Source organism: Cyprinodon tularosa, unplaced genomic scaffold (genome assembly GCF_016077235.1).
Source record: "Cyprinodon tularosa strain WSP-4 unplaced genomic scaffold, ASM1607723v1 ctg144, whole genome shotgun sequence".
In the NCBI taxonomy this organism is placed as follows: domain Eukaryota; kingdom Metazoa; phylum Chordata; class Actinopteri; order Cyprinodontiformes; family Cyprinodontidae; genus Cyprinodon; species Cyprinodon tularosa.
In genome coordinates, this window is record NW_024038265.1 from 591548 (window position 1) to 610290 (window position 18743).

The 18743-nt window shown below is 42.8% G+C and overlaps 2 protein-coding genes across 13 annotated transcripts in view; one reads left to right on the forward strand and one right to left on the reverse strand.

Moving 5' to 3' along the window:
• fryb (furry homolog b (Drosophila)) overlaps positions 1 to 11360 on the forward strand; it is an 84209-nt gene extending 72849 nt beyond the window's left edge. For 8 of the 12 annotated variants that reach the window (XM_038278768.1, XM_038278760.1, XM_038278758.1 and 5 more), the window contains exons 49-67: positions 2409 to 2506; positions 2709 to 2879; positions 3058 to 3198; positions 3296 to 3481; positions 3678 to 3842; positions 5306 to 5380; positions 5550 to 5720; positions 5899 to 5907; positions 6223 to 6417; positions 6496 to 6633; positions 6714 to 6913; positions 7105 to 7309; positions 7771 to 7920; positions 8005 to 8103; positions 8183 to 8266; positions 8492 to 8509; positions 8658 to 8768; positions 9534 to 9769; positions 9909 to 11360. In XM_038278768.1, coding sequence (XP_038134696.1) covers positions 2409 to 2506; positions 2709 to 2879; positions 3058 to 3198; positions 3296 to 3481; positions 3678 to 3842; positions 5306 to 5380; positions 5550 to 5720; positions 5899 to 5907; positions 6223 to 6417; positions 6496 to 6633; positions 6714 to 6913; positions 7105 to 7309; positions 7771 to 7920; positions 8005 to 8103; positions 8183 to 8266; positions 8492 to 8509; positions 8658 to 8768; positions 9534 to 9769; positions 9909 to 10167 — 2711 coding nt within the window. In that variant the 3' untranslated portion in view covers positions 10168 to 11360. The remainder of the gene's footprint in view (positions 1 to 2408; positions 2507 to 2708; positions 2880 to 3057; positions 3199 to 3295; positions 3482 to 3677; positions 3843 to 5305; positions 5381 to 5549; positions 5721 to 5898; positions 5908 to 6222; positions 6418 to 6495; positions 6634 to 6713; positions 6914 to 7104; positions 7310 to 7770; positions 7921 to 8004; positions 8104 to 8182; positions 8267 to 8491; positions 8510 to 8657; positions 8769 to 9533; positions 9770 to 9908) is intronic. The other 4 variants (XM_038278761.1, XM_038278765.1, XM_038278762.1 and 1 more) reach the window with 3 other exon arrangements.
• Positions 11361 to 13942: 2582 nt separating this feature from the next.
• zar1l (zygote arrest 1-like) lies at positions 13943 to 16300 on the reverse strand. Its single transcript, XM_038278772.1, has 4 exons — positions 15701 to 16300; positions 14553 to 14645; positions 14398 to 14472; positions 13943 to 14304 (listed from the first exon to the last, which is right to left on the reverse strand). Exons 1-4 carry the CDS (start codon positions 16277 to 16279, stop codon positions 14161 to 14163), a joined length of 891 nt encoding a protein of 296 aa, XP_038134700.1. The 5' UTR covers positions 16280 to 16300; the 3' UTR covers positions 13943 to 14160.
• Positions 16301 to 18743: the final 2443 nt, after the last annotated feature.

Consider the following 18743-nt stretch of genomic DNA (forward strand, 5'->3'; position numbering starts at 1 on the left):
CAATTCAGTACCTCGGCTCCAGACGTCCCCGCCCCCTCCACAGAGGCTCCGCTGCACCTCTTCCAAAATGTAGCTGACCGCAAACAGTGCCGCAGACAGGAGGCCGGCTTGTTTTGTTTTTATGACCGAAATTGCGGAGAAAATCTTGTGAAGTTTGACCCGCTAGAAGAGCGAGGTGCGCGACAACGCTGGGACCCTTTTTCCACCTGGATCTCCGCTCTTTTTGGCCCTCATGTCTCTCCGTCGTCTGACTAAACTCGCCCCCACTTCCTCACCGCCTCGGTCGTATCTAGACCCACAGTGTGTAGGACAGACCACGCTTCAATATTGAGCATAAATCAAAAATGTCTGTGTCAAGCTTACTGCAACGCACTGCTGCAGGAGTATAACCAGGAAGCACGGTAGGATGGTAAAATAGGTTTAGCGCCACCGCAGCACGGGAGGGAGAATTAAGTCCAGGAGCAAATAAATAAAAATAGACCGGAGGAAAGAAAAAACATGAATCGATATTCTTGCGGACGTATCGATGCATCGGATCGTCGGCTGCTGGATCGATGCATCGATACAAAACGACTATTATTTACACCCCTAGTCAGGCATACGCTCGCTAAATCAGCAAGGTTTGACCAGGGCCTAACTGCAGAGGAAGAGTATATATGGCAACAGAACAATGAATGGAGCAGGTCTGGACAGAAGCAGCTGAAAGTGAGCTAAGAGGACTGAGAGAGGCACTGATGGGGGGCAGAGAGTAACAAGGGACTACAACACTGTATAATATAAATATAACTAGAAAAGAACTCAAAGGACACTAAAGTAGAAGTTAAACCAATGGCTAGAAAACACAGAATGAATCAAAGTGTAACTGAAAACCCAAAGTAATAACAAAACCAAAAATCCAGATCAACAGATCATGGCAATAATATAGTTTTAAAAAGTTGCTTTTGCAAGACGTACACTATATTGCCAAAAGTATTTGCTCACCTGCCTTGACTCACATATGAGCTTAAGTGACATCCCGTTCCTAATCCATAGGGTTCAATATGACGTCGGTCCACCCTTTGCAGCTAGAACAGCTTCAACTCTTCTGGGAAGGCTGTCCACAAGGTTTAGGAGTGTGTTTATGGGAATTTTTGACCATTCTTCCAGAAGCGCATTTGTGAGGTCGCACACTGATGTTGGACGAGAAGGCCTGGCTCTCAGTCTCCGCTCTAATTCATCCCAAAGGTGTTCTATCGGGTTGAGGTCAGGACTCTGTGCAGGCCAGTCAAGTTCATCCACACCAGACTCTGTCATCCATGTCTTTATGGACCTTGCTTTGTGCACTGGTGCACAGTCATGTTGGAAGAGGAAGGGGCCAGCTCCAAACTGTTCCCACAAAGTTGGGAGCATGGAATTGTCCAAAATGTCTTGGTATGCTGAAGCATTCAGAGTTCCTTTCACTGGAACTAAGGGGCCAAGCCCAGCTCCTGAAAAACAACCCCACACCATAATCCCCCCTCCACCAAACTTTACACTTGGCACAATGCAGTCAGACAAGTACCGTTCTCCTGGCAACCGCCAAACCCAGACCCGTCCATCAGATTGCCAGATGGAGAAGCGCGATTCGTCACTCCAGAGAACGCGTCTCCACTGCTCTAGAGTCCAGTGGCGGCGTGCTTTACACCACCGCATCCGACGCTTTGCATTGCACTTGGTGATGTATGGCTTGGATGCAGCTGCTCGACCATGGAAACCCATTCCATGAAGCTCTCTGCGCACTGTTCTTGAGCTAATCTGAAGGCCACATGAAGTTTGGAGGTCTGTAGTGATTGACTCTGCAGAAAGTTGGCGACCTCTTCGCACTATGCGCGTCAGCATCCGCTGACCCCGCTCCGTCAGTTTACGTGGCCTACCACTTCGTGGCTGAGTTGCTGTCGTTCCCAAACACTTCCATTTTCTTATAATACAGCTGACAGTTGACTGTGGAATATTTAGGAGCGAGGAAATTTCACGACTGGATTTGTTGCACAGGTGGCATCCTATCACAGTTCCACGCTGGAATTCACTGAGCTCCTGAGAGCGACCCATTCTTTCACAAATGTTTGTAAAAACAGTCTGCATGCCTAGGTGCTTGAATTTATACACCTGTGGCCATGGAAGTGATTGGAACACCTGATTCCAATAATTTGGATGGGTGAGCAAATACTTTTGGCAATATAGTGTAGTTCCTTTAAACCAAGGGGAACCAAACAGAGAATTACATCTTGTTTTTCTATTTAGCATATAAAGTTTTTCTAGCTGACCTAAAACAATTAAACTTAAGTCTGAAGGAATATTTGTAAGAAAATGTATTTATTTGTATTATGTGTGTAAATGTATGTTTTTTTTTCTGTTATTTGCAATAAAATCTGCCTATTTTCTCTGTGTAGGTTTTCCCCTCAATGTGCTGTGTCTGTTGCCTCACCTCGTGCAGAACTTTGGCCATCCAACACAGTTCTGTAAGGAGAGCGCTGAGAGGATTGCACAGGTGATTTGATGTTTGGACTCCTTTTTAAACTATTTTAACAGTCCTGTCAGCTGGCTTTTAATTGATGAAAATATTCTTTGGATGATTAAATGGAAATGACCAAACCAAGAAAAGATCCCATGTATCAGGAAAAAATAAAAACTGCTTCTACTTTACTCTGTGATGTCTGGGTCTGTGACCCTAAAACCTGTTTCTTTATCAGGTGTGTTTGGAGGAGAAAAACACCAAGCTGTCCCATCTGGCACATGTAATGACTCTCTATAAGACCAGATCCTACACACGGGACCCCTTCTCCTGGGTCAGTGTGGTCTGCCGCTACCTCCACGAGGCTTTCTCTGATATTACACTCAACATGGTCACCTATATGGCTGAGGTAGAACATTTCAAACTTTCTGCTTATTTGTTTGTCTACATCAAGATAGTTAAAGGTTAAGTCATTTGAAATCTGAGTAAAGATGCTTGTGATCTTTTAATTAAAAGGCACAGAGTCACACTTACTTATCAGGAATTTTGCAGTTGTTTTTCACTAAGCAATATATCTGTGTTGTCAGCTGCTGGATAAGGGCATCCCGGGCATGCAGCTGCCTCTCCTTCAGATCATCTACTGTCTGCTCAGTCACATGGACCTGACAGCTGTTCAAGTCAAACAGTTCAACGGTGACGTCATGAAGACGATCGAAAAGTTTGTCCATGTAAGATTCACCCTGTAGTTTGTGTCTTTATTCTTACTTTCTTTAACAGAATTCAGAGTAAAAGCTGATCTGGTGTCTCTCTTATACCGTTTGATAGACCGTACACTGGAAGGATGCTTTAAACATCTTAAAGCTGGTGGTGTCACGTTCTGCCAGTCTAGTACATCCGTCATACATCCACACACAGGGAGATCTTTCCAACCTGGAGGTGAGCAGAGTATGGGACGGTTCAGCTAAGGCTCTGCCTGGGAAAACCCTGGATTTCACCTTTGACATCTCTGAGGTAGGCACAAGACACTCTTAGGTTAACTAGTACATTGAGAAGGTACTGAGACTTTGCGTAAAAATGTTTAAATAAATCTTCTGGCATTTCAAGGTGACTTGAGGCAACATGGAAGCATAAGAAATTGACAGGCTCTGAAAGAAATGTAGGAGAAGAAGTTAACATGATTTACAGCAGCTTTCTGTTGCTCTCACAGACACCAGTTATCGGGCGTCGCTTTGATGGGCTGCAGGGTTCAGGGGGCAGAGAGGGGAAGGCCAGAGCGATGGCTGTGACACGAAGCACCTCCTCCACCTCCTCTGGATCAAACTCCAACACCATTCTGGTGCCTGTCAGCTGGAGGCGCCCACAGTCATCCCAGGTAGTTTGACAACAGTTCAGACTTATTAGATGCTCCCTCTGTATTAGTTTAAAATCTAAATCACCCCAATTTTTTATTTATTTATTTTTTTTGCTTCCCAAAGGTCCAGTTCAAAATGAACTGTGCTGTTTTAATGTCGCTGTTCATTTTTTTATCTGAGTAATTTTTGTACTGAAACCACCTCGGTGCTGCCCCCTAAGATTTTAACAATTTAATTCAATTCAGTTTATTTCTATAGCGCCAATTCACAACACACGTCATCTCAAGGCACTTTACAGTTCACCAGATAATACAGTCAAATTGATTCAAAGTTTTCGATCTAAGGAAAACCAGTTGATTGCATCGACTTATTGATTCGGATGCAATCCCTCACACTAAGCATGCTTGTAGCGACAGTGGAGAGGAAAAACTCCCTCTAAACAGGAAGGAACCTCCAGCAGAACCAGACTCAGTGTGAGTGGCCATCTGCTGAGGCCGACTGGGGTTCAAGGAAACAGAAGCAGAGATACAAAAAGCAACTGTAAAAGGTGGCACCATGCAGGAAACACAACCAGGCAGACGAGCTCCGAGCCAGCTCCCAGCACATCCAGCTAGTCAGAGTCAGAGAAACAGGACTACACTGAAAAACATGCCAATCTCCAACATCTATACACAAAGGTGTTGATGGCAGCAGCACAGCTGATATTTCTCTCCAGGATGGAGTCACTGCCAAACATAAACAGACGAGGCTAAGCTACTATGAGAAAAAGCAGAAAGACCGTAATGTTAGAGATTGAACTAACAGATTCTGCAGAGTGGGTTAATAGAGATAGAATGAAGCAGAATGATGAAAAAGGGGTCCCTATGTCCTCCAGAAGTCTAAGCCTATAGCAGCATAACTATAGAGATAGCTCAGGATAACCTGAGCACTAATAACAGTGCTATTGAAGTCAAATTTACGGTTGGTTCTAATGGGACGTTTATAGTAATCATAGCTCTGCAGGACCTTTTTTTCTTATTTTTTTTCCACACTTAATGATTGTCTGAAGATGAACGTTAAATTCTCGGAGTGCCCCAAGATGGTTTAGCAAGTTTTGGTAACTTGAAAGGAAAGTAATTCAGACAACCTGGTCTTATAGCCACTTAGAGCCACTTGACTCATTGGAAAAAGGAAATCTTCATCAGTGAGGACAAAGCCTGACCCTGATGGAGTTTAGGTTGTTTGCTAAAGACTGATATGAAGAAAGGAGAGAGCGGTGTTTTCTCTTATTTTCGTTGCTTTTTTAAAGTTCAGAGCTTTTATTGTTTTAGTTTTTTATATGTACTCAAACAGGGCAGGAAGAAAGTCGTGAAGACTAAAAGCTGTGATTTTCTTAGTAATTAATGTTTCTTACTCGTAAATCTAATTATACCTTCTGTATAATGGTGTTTATTTTCATGTTTCTTGTTAATTATTTTTTAATTATTGGTGTTTTGCCTTACAGAAAAGAACTAGAGAGAAGCTGGTGAACGTCTTGTCTCTGTGTGGACAAGAAGTGGGACTTACCAAGAACCCATCCGTAAGCTACTTACCTACGGTATCATCTGTGTGTTATAAGTATTTATTATTGCCTAACATAAAAGAACAAAGCCATTAATCTCTAGTTTGGGGTTTTTCCCACTAACTTTAAAACTATTTTTCCTCTTTGTCTTTATCAGCTCTTAACTGTTTCTGTTTATTTTGCCAAGGTGATTTTCTCCTCCTGTGGTGACCTGGACATGATGGAGGTGCGGGAGAGCGGGGTTTCGTCGGAGGAAGGCGGCACGAGGGAGGACACTTTGGATGACACCGCCAGCGAACAGCAGTTTAGAGTTTTCAGGGACTTTGACTTCCTGGATGTGGAGCTGGAAGACGGGGAGGTGAGAAGGATTTGATTGAACCTGATTTCCTCTTCCACCTCTTCACTTTCGCTCTCCTTCCTGTTCTTTACTGTTTGTCCTTCGTTAACATCAACATGTCTGAAATGTATTCCTCTGTTCCTCCTGGCCTGTCCCTCTGTCTAACTCTGTGTCTTTCTCTCTCCCCCTCGCTGCCCAGGAGCTCCAGGTAAGTCCCCCCCCCCCACACTGAGCACTTAACATGAGCTTTTATAAGCGCTGTGGTGTTGCTGGCCCCCTTTTCTCATGCTGAAAGTTACTGCTTCATTTTGCTCACTCAGCTTGGTGTTACAGTCTTTTCTTTATTGCTGTTTTTTGTGGGATTAAAGTTCACACCGAATGCATATTTTGTCCCAATGAGTAACGATTCATTTTGCCTTTTATGCTGATAAATAAAGCTGCTTCTTATTCCTATAAGATCGATGATGGAGGAATCTGCATTTTCGCCCAATCTGTTTTATGGCTGTGTGTGTGTTTAATTCAGGGAGAGACTGTTGATAACTTTAATTGGGGCGTGCGACGACGCTCTCTGGACAGCACCGAACTGGGCGACCTGTTGGAGGAAAGCCAGCACTCAGGCAGCACCCCAAGTTTGGGTCATGAAGACCCCCATGACTCAGACGAGTCCTCAGAGGAGGAAGAGTCCTCAACCAGCCAGAGTCTCTCCCACTCCCAGCTTGTGTGTAACTTCAGCATTTATATCAGCACTTTCCTTTAGGGTCAGAAAAATCTTATCCAGATGTCCTTTTCATTCCAGACTAACCCTTCTCCATCAGAGGAAACCAACCACACCGATTCTCTGTCTACATCATACGACATATCAGCTGACCCCCAGTCCATGAACGCATCAACCCCGGGTCAAGGAGTCCTTGGCGACGATCACCGTGGACTACATGTGAGGAGCGCTTCAGCTAATTGTTCAGCTCTGTTAATTTGCATGATTTTATGATTAAAAAAAGGTTTTTATTTCCTCAGGGTCGGCCGTGTGGTGAGGACGAGGACACTCAGGTTCAGGATGACGAACTGTCTCTGAGCGCACATGAGCCGCCGCTCGGCTCAGACTGTGGCGAGAGCTTTACTCTTGATTTACCGGGCCAAGCTCAGGATCAGCTTTTGAATATCGCCCGCGGTCTCAACCCAAACTACTGCCAGCCACCACTGGACTTTCTGCCCAGGTAAAAAGATCAGCATGCAGCCTAGCTTTGTTGTTAAAGCTCCTCTCTTTAATCCTGAAATGATTCTAGGAGCCTAATTTCATATATTTTCAAGCTGTTGTTCTGCTTTTATATTTTTATTGCAGTTAAAATCGCACCTATTCATAAATAAACGTTTTGTATCATAGTGTTTCTTAATTGTATTTTTAAAGCTTGCGTGATGACGTCGATGATTTGGAGGACCTTGGGTTTCCGCCTCCCCCCTCTCCTTTTTTCTCCGCCATCTTGGCAGCGTTCCAACCCACAGTGTGCGACGACGCTGAGGAGGCGTGGCGTTGTCACGTCAGCCAGCTTGTGACAGATTCGGACGGATCCTGCGCCGTCTACACTTTTCAAGTCTTCTCGTCTCTCTTTAAGGTAGAGAACAGGGAGGAGTGGCTGAAAATAATCATCATTTGTGACATTTTCTGTCTCCTTGGAGTATTTTCTGGATTTAGCTCTAATCTCTCTAATCCCTAACACACATAAACGGCTCTTTAGTAGAAACAGAAGGTTCAGATCTATTAGTAAATCAGTGATTAGAAAGTATTAATTTATTTCCATAAAATAAAGCATATTTATTTAACCTGAAACTTTTAATTACTGAAACTGAAATCTTGATTGCGATGTAAATTGTAGTTGACATTAAAGAAAGAAATTGATTGATTGATTGATTGATTGATTATAGTAAACTCACAAGAAAGCACCTAAGTACATGTTTGATTTGTTTATAATAGTTGTGTGCCTTTTCTTCATCTGATGTCCTCTCAGTATTTTACCTGTTGATTAACGCCTTATTCACTGTAGTAAAATAAAACCCAAAACAAATTCTTTCACAGAACATTCAGGGGAAATTCTGCTCCTTGACAAATGATGTGGCCACATACCTTGGCGAAGGATTACGAGGCATTGGGTCGAAGTTTCTGAAGTCTTCCCAGATGCTGACCACCTGCTCAGATTGCCCAACAATCTACATCGACGCCGACACTGTGAGTGCTGATGGATCCTCTCATGCTGATGCCTCTAATGGTTATATAATGGTTATATGACTCATAATTGATGGTACTTCCCAGATTATGTCCTACGGTCTGCTGGAAAAGATGAAGTTCAGTGCACTGGAGCTGCAGGAGTATCTTGATACATACAACAGCAGAGAGGATGCGGCTGTATCGGTAGCTCTGCCTTTCTTACTGCATGTCTGTATGGTTGCAATCCAAGATATTTCACCCATCTTATATTTTTATACATCAGTGGCTGAGGAACTGCAAGGACACCTTTCCTAGATGTCCCGTTGAAAATGTTGTTACCTGCCAACCTGGAGACTCAGAGGAGAAGGTACCGGCTTCCTAATGAATGTTCTCAATTCTTAAAGCTGTTCTCCGTATTTCTCTTGCTTCTCCTCTGTTTTGACGCACTAAACCGTTTGTTCTTTCTTCACGACTAAGTCTTAGTAGCCCGACTTTATCAGTCTTGGTGAAATCAATGCTTTGCATGTGTTTGATTGATGCTCTGTTTTCCTCTCACCTCACTGATGCCCTAACATGCTCTATCGCTGTCTAGCAAATGGAATCTCTTGCAGTAAGTTATCTCACAAGTCTCTTAACTTACTTTTCCCAAGATTGTCAGCTAATCAGTCGTGTGTCTTAGTAAATGCATGGACGCTATGTGAATGTGTTGTAATATTGGCGGGTTATGTGACTTTTGTTTTTTTCTTGGCTTCTTACAGCAACTGGAGCTCTGCCAGCGGCTCTACAAGCTGCACTTCCAGCTGCTCCTACTCTTCCAGTCCTACTGCTCGCTCATTGGTCAGGTTCACGCCATCAGCTCCGTGCCCGAGGTAAATCCAAACAAATGGTGAAAAGCATGACCTAACTGAGCAAATGGATGGCAGATTTCCCCTCCCTTTACTTAACATAACCCTTTGGTTATGCAAAGAAGAGGTTCCAAGATGTTTCCATAATCTGCTCAAATTAAGGGCAAATAGACTTGGTTTTACATTTTTACCTTTTTGGATAATTCTTTTGTAGTTACTAAATACATTTATTACGATAATATATGCTGACAGAAGAGACCGTAACGGATTCATCCCTTGAACCAATTTTAATATTTCATCTGTATAATTTACATTAACGATTGTTTTGAAACTGCAGTGGGTCGTACCAAGATAGGATCTCAGTTTTTATGTTAAATCTAAGTCTGCGATCTTGGCATCATGGCCCACTTAATAAACTAAATGATGAGCTCTTGCCCCGTTTGTTTTTCTGTCTCTATGTTATTGGTTCTGTGCCCCCATTAAAAAAAACGCCAGCCCTACTCTGGCCCCCATAGTAAATTTCGTCCAGAACCGCCACTGTAACACTGCATACTACACATCCTCATCTCTTCCTAGTTTTGGATCCTTTGTTAGCCTGTTACCCCAAAAACAATAAAACACATTCAGTTTTGTGGTTTTAATGATAAAAAACACATAAAAGATGCAACTCCTATGTATGATCTTGTAAGCATCCTAAATCAGTTCTTTCTACATGACGATATCTAGAAACGGCTTTCCTTCTGCATGACGAGAATCACACACATCTAACCTCTGTCTCCCACCTCTCAGCTGCTCAACATGTCTCGAGAGCTCACGGGTTTGAAGAGCAGTCTGCAGGCAGCAGAGGCGGCCGTAGCCAGTGACTTGGAGCACAAACATTTGGCCCACACCCACGCACACGCCGCCCAGCTGGCAGCCATGGTCGTCCCTGACTTCCCCTCCTCTGAGGCAGCTGTGCAGGCCATACTGGAGTGCCTCAGGAGCCACGAGTTTACCAAAGCTGTTCGCTACATCCAGGAGTGCAGGTGAGGACGAAAACAAATTGATTTTATCAAAATTTAATCATTTATTGATATTTCTCGTCTGATTGTTGAGGAAACTGTTCAGCGTCTGCCTTAAATAAAACACACAGAGCCATATGAACCTGTTTGATGTCCTCATCAGGAGGCAGTGGCCCAGCGGCGTATTTGGCGGCAGCTCAGAGACCGAGGTCCAGACGCTGCTCAACATCTATTTCCGCCACCAAACTCTTGGGCAGACGGGCACGATCGCTCTGGTGGGCTCCCGACAAGACCTCAGCCTCATCTGCTCCAAGCTGCTAGAGCTCAACGGCGAGATTCGCGACATGATCCGCCGCGCCCAGGGTTACCGCGTCGTCACAACTTACCTCCCCGACTCCAGCGCCTCCGCGACAAGCCTCTGACAGGAGCTCAGGGGCCCCCTGCCCCCTCCCTCCCCTCCTTCACCTCCCCCATACATACAAGCATTGACAGCAGCTCCACCTCCATTTCAGAGCGCTCCTACAGAGGAGGCTCAGCATCCACACACATGGCCGCTTCCTCCTCCCATATGTCTGCTGCCTCGGCTGCACAGCTTCAGGCAGATAACACAGCAGAACCAGGACAGTGTTTAGATGGAGACATACACCTCCCCCTGCTGTCCTCACTAACACCCACAGCCAACTTGGACATTTCTTTGCACGATTTTCCCAAACCAGGACATCGAGATTACACACTGCCGCGCACAAGACAGCCGAGGAGGACTCATTTCCGTGAGAAAACGGGTGTTTACTTCAGAGCTTATCCATCACACATGTCTCCTCCGTCAGATCAACACGCTGATAAAACCTCATCATCATCATTTCAACCCAACGTCCTCCCGACCGTAGCCTCAGAGCCCAACGCCGTCACTAACTCCAAATCAAATGTTCCCTATCAGGGCTCACATCTTCCCCGTTTCCCCCGTTCTCCATACAAGCACCCAAACAGACAAGATTCAGCCTCAACCCAGACATCATCATCACTCCCTCCCTGCCCCACCGGCCCAGCAGAGGCTGCAGCCTGGAACTGCTGCTGCCCGCTCAACGGCGGGGCGACGCCCTTAACTCGTTACCTGGGGAAGGTGGGCCAAGCCGCCCTGCCCCTGCTGAAAGTAGGGGAGCTCCTGAACAATGAACCGCCGGATGTCCAGACCTGAGACGACGGAGGGCGTGAAGATTTTTCCCACTGAGGATTATAACCTGATCTTACTGGAAGCTACAGATTGCTGCCTGCTGAGAACAAAGCCCTGGTCGGATTTCCAGAGCTGTGTATCGTTCAAATTCCAGTCTAGTTTTATTCCTGCTTGATCTGGACCTCTAGAAGGCTTCTGTGAAGGTATCGCAGAAGCAGCGAGGACGCTCTGTAGCATCACTGGAAAAGTGTCATATTTTGCACCAAATTGTTAAATGTTCTTTTTTTAATGTTAAAGAAAAAGAATTATGTGACTAAAGGTAACGTTGACTCTCTGAGCAGTTCAGCGATCTCCACTGGATGAAGCTGTGCAATGCATGAGCCCAATTATACTACTGGACCCCTCCTCAAAAAAAAAAAAAAAGCTCCACCTAGGACTGATGTAGAGGTTTGGAGCTCATTTCCTTTTGCTGCTCTGCATCTGCAAATCAGCTCTTCCTCTAACTACTGTTGCGAACACTGGCAGACCGTCCTCTGTGCTAGCCCTAGCATCATTAGCGAGCGTGTGCACTGTATTTCTCTCTGTCGTGCTCCCTCAAAGCGCTCTGGTGTCAGGAGGATGGCCCATGTACCTTCAAACGTTCTGTCAGTAAACTGCTAGTCATCGTCGGGGTCGCGCAGCCACAGTAGCATATTTTTGTGTACGGTTTTGTAGTTACACATAAGGGAAATGCTGACATTCAGCATATATAGTTGATGTTTAAACAAAACCCAACCGCTGACTGTCGTCAACCCTCGTTTTCCTTTTACTGTAAAAATGTCTTGATTCCTATTTATAGCCGATGAGCAAGACAGCACTTGTTTGACTTTTTTATTGATGTTTGTCGTCTCAGACCCAACTGCCATGCATGCATGTTTAGTGTTCTGTATGGGGTACTGGAAATATTTATTATCATGTTTTATCTGAAAGATATGTTTGTGTGAGGTACATAAGGGAGCTCCAAGCTCAGGTGGGTGTGCTCTTTTTGTTTTCTGTGTGGGAGAACGTTTGATTGCATGCCATACAAGAAGTTGCACATTTTTAAAAGCTTTTTAGATGAAGACGGTTGTTTTTTCACCATGTAAATAGTTTTACAGCTTCTGTGAATTTGTTTTTGAGTTGGAACTCTGTACAATTGGTGTCGAAGTAAAGACATATCAGAACCACTTCTTCTTCTCTACTTTTTATAGAACATTTAACACACTTGATTCTAATTTAGTAACAAACACACTATAGCTTTAGAAAGGAACATATGCTTCTTTTTAAAAATTAAAGGTATTGTGGAGAACTTTTAAAAAGGCCCTCAACACTTAAAAAAATAAAAGGAATTGGAACAGCGTGCACGAGCCCATTTTTCCTCGTGCATGCTCTGTTTATAAATTGCTGTTCTCATAACTCATACAAGCTCAGTGTCCAAACGTCCACCCTAACCCCTAAATCACTATAGAGAGCGGGGACTATATAGTGAACTCTGTTAACTGTTCGGACAGATGATCACTACTTTTTGCTCCCTTGGTCACAGAGCTCCACTGCACCACATCTTTTTTAGTCTCTTCTGTCGGGTAGCTACAACGGTGCTGTGACAGAAAATCCCATAATGCTTTGCGAGGAGAGCTCTATGCATCCAGGGCCCTTCTACCATAGAAGAAGCTGGAGGTTGAGTGGGATGACAGAATATCCTTAGGGAGGCGTTAAAGCACAGGTGGGAGGATCAGCTGAAATGAAGACCATTTAATGATTGGCCCTGGAGAGGTGCAGTCCCTTCATTAAAAATCAGGTGTTACAGGACAGGCCGATACAATTTCTGGATTGAATTTCTTATTGGTCAAATAATTCAAAAAAGGTTCCTAAACCCAGTATATACAAACATTTTACAGTGCATTGATTAGAACAGACCTTTAATCCAACTAAATGAGTTTAATTCAAATCTATATTTAAAATTTACATTTGGTTTTATCATTTTCAATCATTAAAATTACGCTGGGTCTCTGCACAAGACCATTGACCCCCAGAATGCTCCTAGTTGGTCACTAAAGGACATTTTACTTGAATGCAATTGTCTATTTCAGGCTACATCTTGTGTTACACAACTCTGCAATTATAAATTACACTTTTACTCTCCGATGACAGAACTATTGGTCACTACACCTGCAATTAGCATGTCAGTATCCAGGGGAGACTGGTTTAATTTATTTTGGCAGAAGAACAGTCAGATCAACCTATTAAAACATTTGGAACAGAAAATGGAAAGTCCAGTAAAACCAAAGGTGAAACTTCATTCCATCACAGCTCCTTCATTATCCATCAATTAAATTGGCAGAATGCCATTTGTGGAGGTTAACATGTTGCATCTTGCCTCCATTGATCGTTTCTCAGGTTAAATGATTTCCCTTTGTTTTATTCTAAACGGCACAGCATTTTACAGCCGTTTACATTTACTTTCCCCACCACTTTGCTTTTCACTGGTCCTCAAACTTTGCTGCAGAGCTTTCAGATCCTCAAACCTTTAAAGTTTTTCCTCATGCAATTTCACCTGGTGTTCATTCCCAGATGTGGGGATTTGTATCCTTATTTCATTATGGAGGCAGTAGGACTAATTAAGGCTACATTTCTCATGAACATGCGCTCACTTACGCACAGGTGGAGTGAATCACATTTACAATCATTTGCTTAAGTAAAGAATGTTTGTGCATATGGAGAGAAATAAGAAATGTATAATACAAAAATGTTGCATGAGCCCCAGTATTTACACCAAAAAATTTCAGACATTAAAATGGAGTTAGAGTTATACCCCAGGGCAATCATGTCATGTCTCATTTTACCCTTTGATTGCATTTTAGCTCAGTCAATTTATCCCCAGATAACCAATTATATACCTGGAATACACCTCAAGCCAAAAGGTGTAGTCCATGTTTATAAAGTCACACCATGACAGTTTTACTTCACAATTCTTTCATGTCAACATTCAAATTTAAACCCACGGTGCATTTATAATTCATAAACTTTATTTCTTTTACAAAAATACTTTAACATTTTACCGAAATCCAGAGTACACAAAGTGGGGGGGTCCCCCAGTAACTTCAGAGGTTGTCTGAACTAAATGGGGGAACAGATTCAGAATGTTGCGTCTGGGCGAATAAGAGGCAGCTTCCTGTGACATGGTCTTTGGCTCAAACACCATGATATACAGAGACGTCACATCCGCTCAGACTATGTATTTGAAGCTGTAGGTGGCGTCACAGGACAACCTCATCCCTTTACAACGGCAGCACAGGTCCTGGCGGTGAGGCCGCTTCATGTTGATGTGTCTCTGCTTCTTCTCACAGCTGCAGCAAGTCTGAGAGCAACCCTACAAATATTCAAAAACGCCATGCAGTGAAGACATCGGGTACCAAAGTAGTTCACAACCAGCAGGTCATTGACTTAAGGCAGGCAGCTGTACCTTGCAGACAATAGACTCCACTCTGTAGGGATTAAACCCCACCTGGCACTTCCGGCAGAGCTGCTTGTAGTACACCTAAAGGTGAAAACAACCAAAAGTTATGATAATTGAACGCCAATACGGATTTACAGAGTCGTCTGAAGGGGATCACTTGCCTTACTGGTGCCAGAGATGCACCAAACATAAGCACTCTCCCACCGGATGTTGCACTTCTTGCAGTGGAAGAAGCCGTATCTCTGTTCCAGGAACTAACAAAAGAGTTCACCATAAAACTAGGAACTAAAAGCATATTCTGATAAAAGATCAATCTAAGGAGCAACACAAACAGAAACTTTACCTTAGATTTTTTTTAAATAAAGAAATTCATTCATTAGTTTTAGCATCCATATTAATAGAGATCGTATGATGCACCAATATATAGTAATGAAAATTCATATAGTAATATGAAATTTAAATATATTGAAAGAAAAAGTTGATTTTTCTAGATTTTAACTAGATTTTTAAAGTGCTGGTTATACTCCTGCAGCAGTGTGTGGCAGTGAGCTTCACACAGACTTTTTTGATTATGCTTAATTTTGGTCATATTGGCCTGCGCAGTTATTCCACGCCACAACGCAAGAGGGATAATCACGAACCAGCTGTGGGTCTAGATACGGCCGAGGCGGTGAGGAAGTAGGGGCAAGTTTGTCCGACAACAGAGTGACATGGCGGCGAAAAAGAGCAGGGATCCAGGTATGAAAAGGGTCCCAGCATTCTCACACACCTAGCTGGTCCAACTTTACGAGTCGTTTTCCACAATGGCAGACATACAAACAAAACAATTCGGTAAGGTGCCAAACAGGAAATACTCATTAGTAGAGCAGATTTAGATTTGACCAATCAGAGGCCTCCTGTCTGCAGTCAGGTATAATTAGGGGTGCAGCTGGCGACCTGGTTTTTGAAGTGTAAATCAGTCCTTGGGGTCTCTGTCCTGCAGGCTTTAAAAGTTTCTCTGCTTTAGCACAGCTGATTCTGATGAGTGCAGTTTTGCAAAAGCCTGTTGATCAGCTAGCGATGTAAATCAAATCAGCGATGCATGACATGCATCTGGCTGTTGTCAGGTTACAGGACTGCGGCCCTCGAGGACCGACTTTGGGGATGCCTGCTTTAGAGTGAAGGCTGAGCTATAAAAAGTTATACCATTAGGTGAAAACAAAAACATAATCTACACTGACTGCATATGGAAAGAAATATTAAACCTTGGGTTACCCCCTTTAACCAAGCAGCCCTGGGTAGAGCGCCATAATGCAGGTTTTAAACCCACCTGGAAGTCGGAGCTCCTGGTTGATCGGTGAATCGTAGGCTTGAAGCCATTTTCCAAGCTGTCGCCACTCTGATCCGCCTCACTGTCAGACTTGGCTTGCTCGGAGGCTTCGGACGGTTCCGGTCCAACAGCACAGTCGCTGAGACTCTTGAGGCGGAACCTGCGGTCAAACACCGGGGAGTAGATGGACACAGGTCTGAGGAAGCGCAGGCTGCTGACAGGCGGCGTGCCCAGCAGCGCCTTTCTCTCCGCTTGGCTCTCATCGAGGCTCTCCGGGTTCCTGCAGCAGGAGGCAGGTTGGCTGCAGAGCAGCGTCTTTGGACCCAGAGAGCATTGGACCATCTGATCCACCTTAGCGTTCACCTGCACGCCGCACTCTCTAGTGGCAACCTTCCTGCTGGGGGGTGAACCGGGGTTGACTTGGGACAGGATGGTCTTGCAGATCTCCAGGTAGTTGAAGCTATGAGGGATGAGGAAACGCCCCCCTCTCTTCCCCCAGCCGCCGCCCTGAGCTGGGGGAGCGCACAGCGGGCTGCCATAGATGCTGAAGTGGGGGGGTGTGGACAGGAACCCCTCCATCCTGGAGCCATGAAACCATTTTAACATAATCTTGTTGCTTTTTATACTCTGGAAGGCACTGATTGCTTAATTGAGGCCTGAGTGTGCAGATTAAAAATAAAGAGAAACCCTTTGGGAGCCAGGAGATTGTGATGGAAACATGTGCGTCATTAGTAAATAATGAACCTACAGTTTGATCTAAAGTCAAAGAAAGAAATGTGCAAAATACCATAAAAACTGGGGAAAAAACACAAATGTGAACTTAAAGTGATTTTGTACACAAGCAGTAATAGTTTTGAATGAAGAAAAAGTTTTAGAATAGAATAGAAAATCCCTTTTTTGTCCCACAATGGTCCCCACCACCATCAGACAGTCCAACTGTTGAGAAAACGAAATCTGCATCTCACTGATAACGCCAAACACTGAATATTTGCCCCATACATATTGATGCTCTGAACTTTATAATGATAATGTTTTTTATCACATTGGACAAAATTAACCTCTGCATTTAACCCATCCCCTTGGGGAGCAGTGGGCTCCCATTGTGGGGCGCCCAGGGAGCAGTGTGGGGTTAAGGGTCTTACTCAGAGACCCAGAATGGCAGTCTGTGTGAGTGAGGCTCAAACTCAGAATCTCTGGATTCCAAGCCCTATACACTAACCACTAGATCGCTAAAACGATCTAGAAATGAGTAAAAAATATCTTAAAGGAATTTACCCTTAATTTGAGTAGGTAAATTAGATAATTTGCCAATGAAATTAGTATTTTTACTCTTAAAATAAGATGCTTAGATAAAATGCACTTGAAATAAGACACTACAGTTGTTTTTTTCTTATAAGTGTAAATTGTCTTGTTCCATTGGCAAAATCTCTCTTTTACGTCCTCAATCCAAGAAAAAAATGCACTTATTTTTAGAAAAACAATGACTTATCTAGATTTCATTTTTTTCAGGTGCACTGTTTACATTTGGCCACTGCTACACTTTAAGAAATGGAAATGCTCATTTACTGTCTGAAAAGCTCTACTACTTTTTTGTCTAAGGATTAACTTATCTAAAGGATAAGTTAAATAATTATAGATCCCATCAGTCTTTAGACTATATTGACAGTATTTAGTTTTTATCAGTCTAGAATGCAAGGTTAAAAATGCCTTTATAACATTCAAAAAAATGATACCTTTTTTAAAATATAAGAAACTGTTTGACATTTGATTCTGACTTATGACAGTTCTGCTACTGGACTTGACCTGCTAATTATAAAGTATTTAATTATTTTATTATCTTTTATTTCAACATTAGGTTTTCTGTTTTATTTTTATTCTAAATAGCAAATGAAGTGTGATTATTTATTTATTTGTATTACCTTTATTACATGTCGATATGCATCGCTTATATCTGCATGGTATTTTCTTGTTCTTAATTTCAACAGTAAAGCCTGTAGCTGGATAGCCTATCTGCAGGGCATTGGTTACTTTGTTACATGAAATGAAATTGAAAAAACTTAAAAAAAAAAAGAAACAATCCACCAATAATCCAGCTGTCAATCAAATTGGCTTCCTACAGATTGCTGAGGAAACTTTCAAAGGCAATGAGACCTGGAGCTCACTGCTTGGTTTTCAGCTTCAGTTTGCAAACTTCTGGGAGAATAACAGTTTGAAACCATCTGTTTTTTCAGCAGAGGCATTAGGGAGAGGTGAGTCTGATGAACACAGATGGTCCTGCAGCATTAGTTTACACAGGGAGCAATAAACCAGGTGTATTACCCATTTTAATTTGTTCAATTGCCTGTCTGTAATGGAATGATATCAAGCTCAATTTCAATTAGCGGGTACTGTTTTAGAAGATATGTTTTTATTATGTTGGTTAGACAATTTATAGAGAACAGCTGACTAATTTGTTACTTGCAGTTTTTGTGCAAATTTTTTTTACAAAGTTTCCAAAATGAATCAATCTGTAAGGCAACCTATTTGTAGTAGTAATGAATTATGACTTAATATGTGTATAAAATGATCTTGAATGCTTTAGTTGGTCTACTGTAGTATAAAGCAAACAATATGCTATTTAGTTCTCTCTTATTACATCATGCTGCGTTTTTTTTAACGTATACAACTGAAACGTGACAAATTAGTGGGTGATTAAGAAGCTTTGTGGGATGCACACGTCATTCAGGTTTGGTTGAGAAGGGAAAACACCGAAGACTGATACAGAGTTAAATTCCAAAACAATGACTTTGTTATGTAAGTCTGATGGATAAGAAATATGTATTATATGCTGTAGCATGAGTCATTTTTTTTAAATCAATAACCTATTATATAGATATATAGATGTTTACCTATGGTAATTTTTTGTGCATTTATATTTATTTTTTATTCATTTATAACAAATTCAATTAAACATTTAGCGTTTTACTATCCACTTTTGTAATTTCCCATTTATTAGTAAACCTGGGTATAAAGAACCCCAATAGTAACACGATATAAGAGCGCC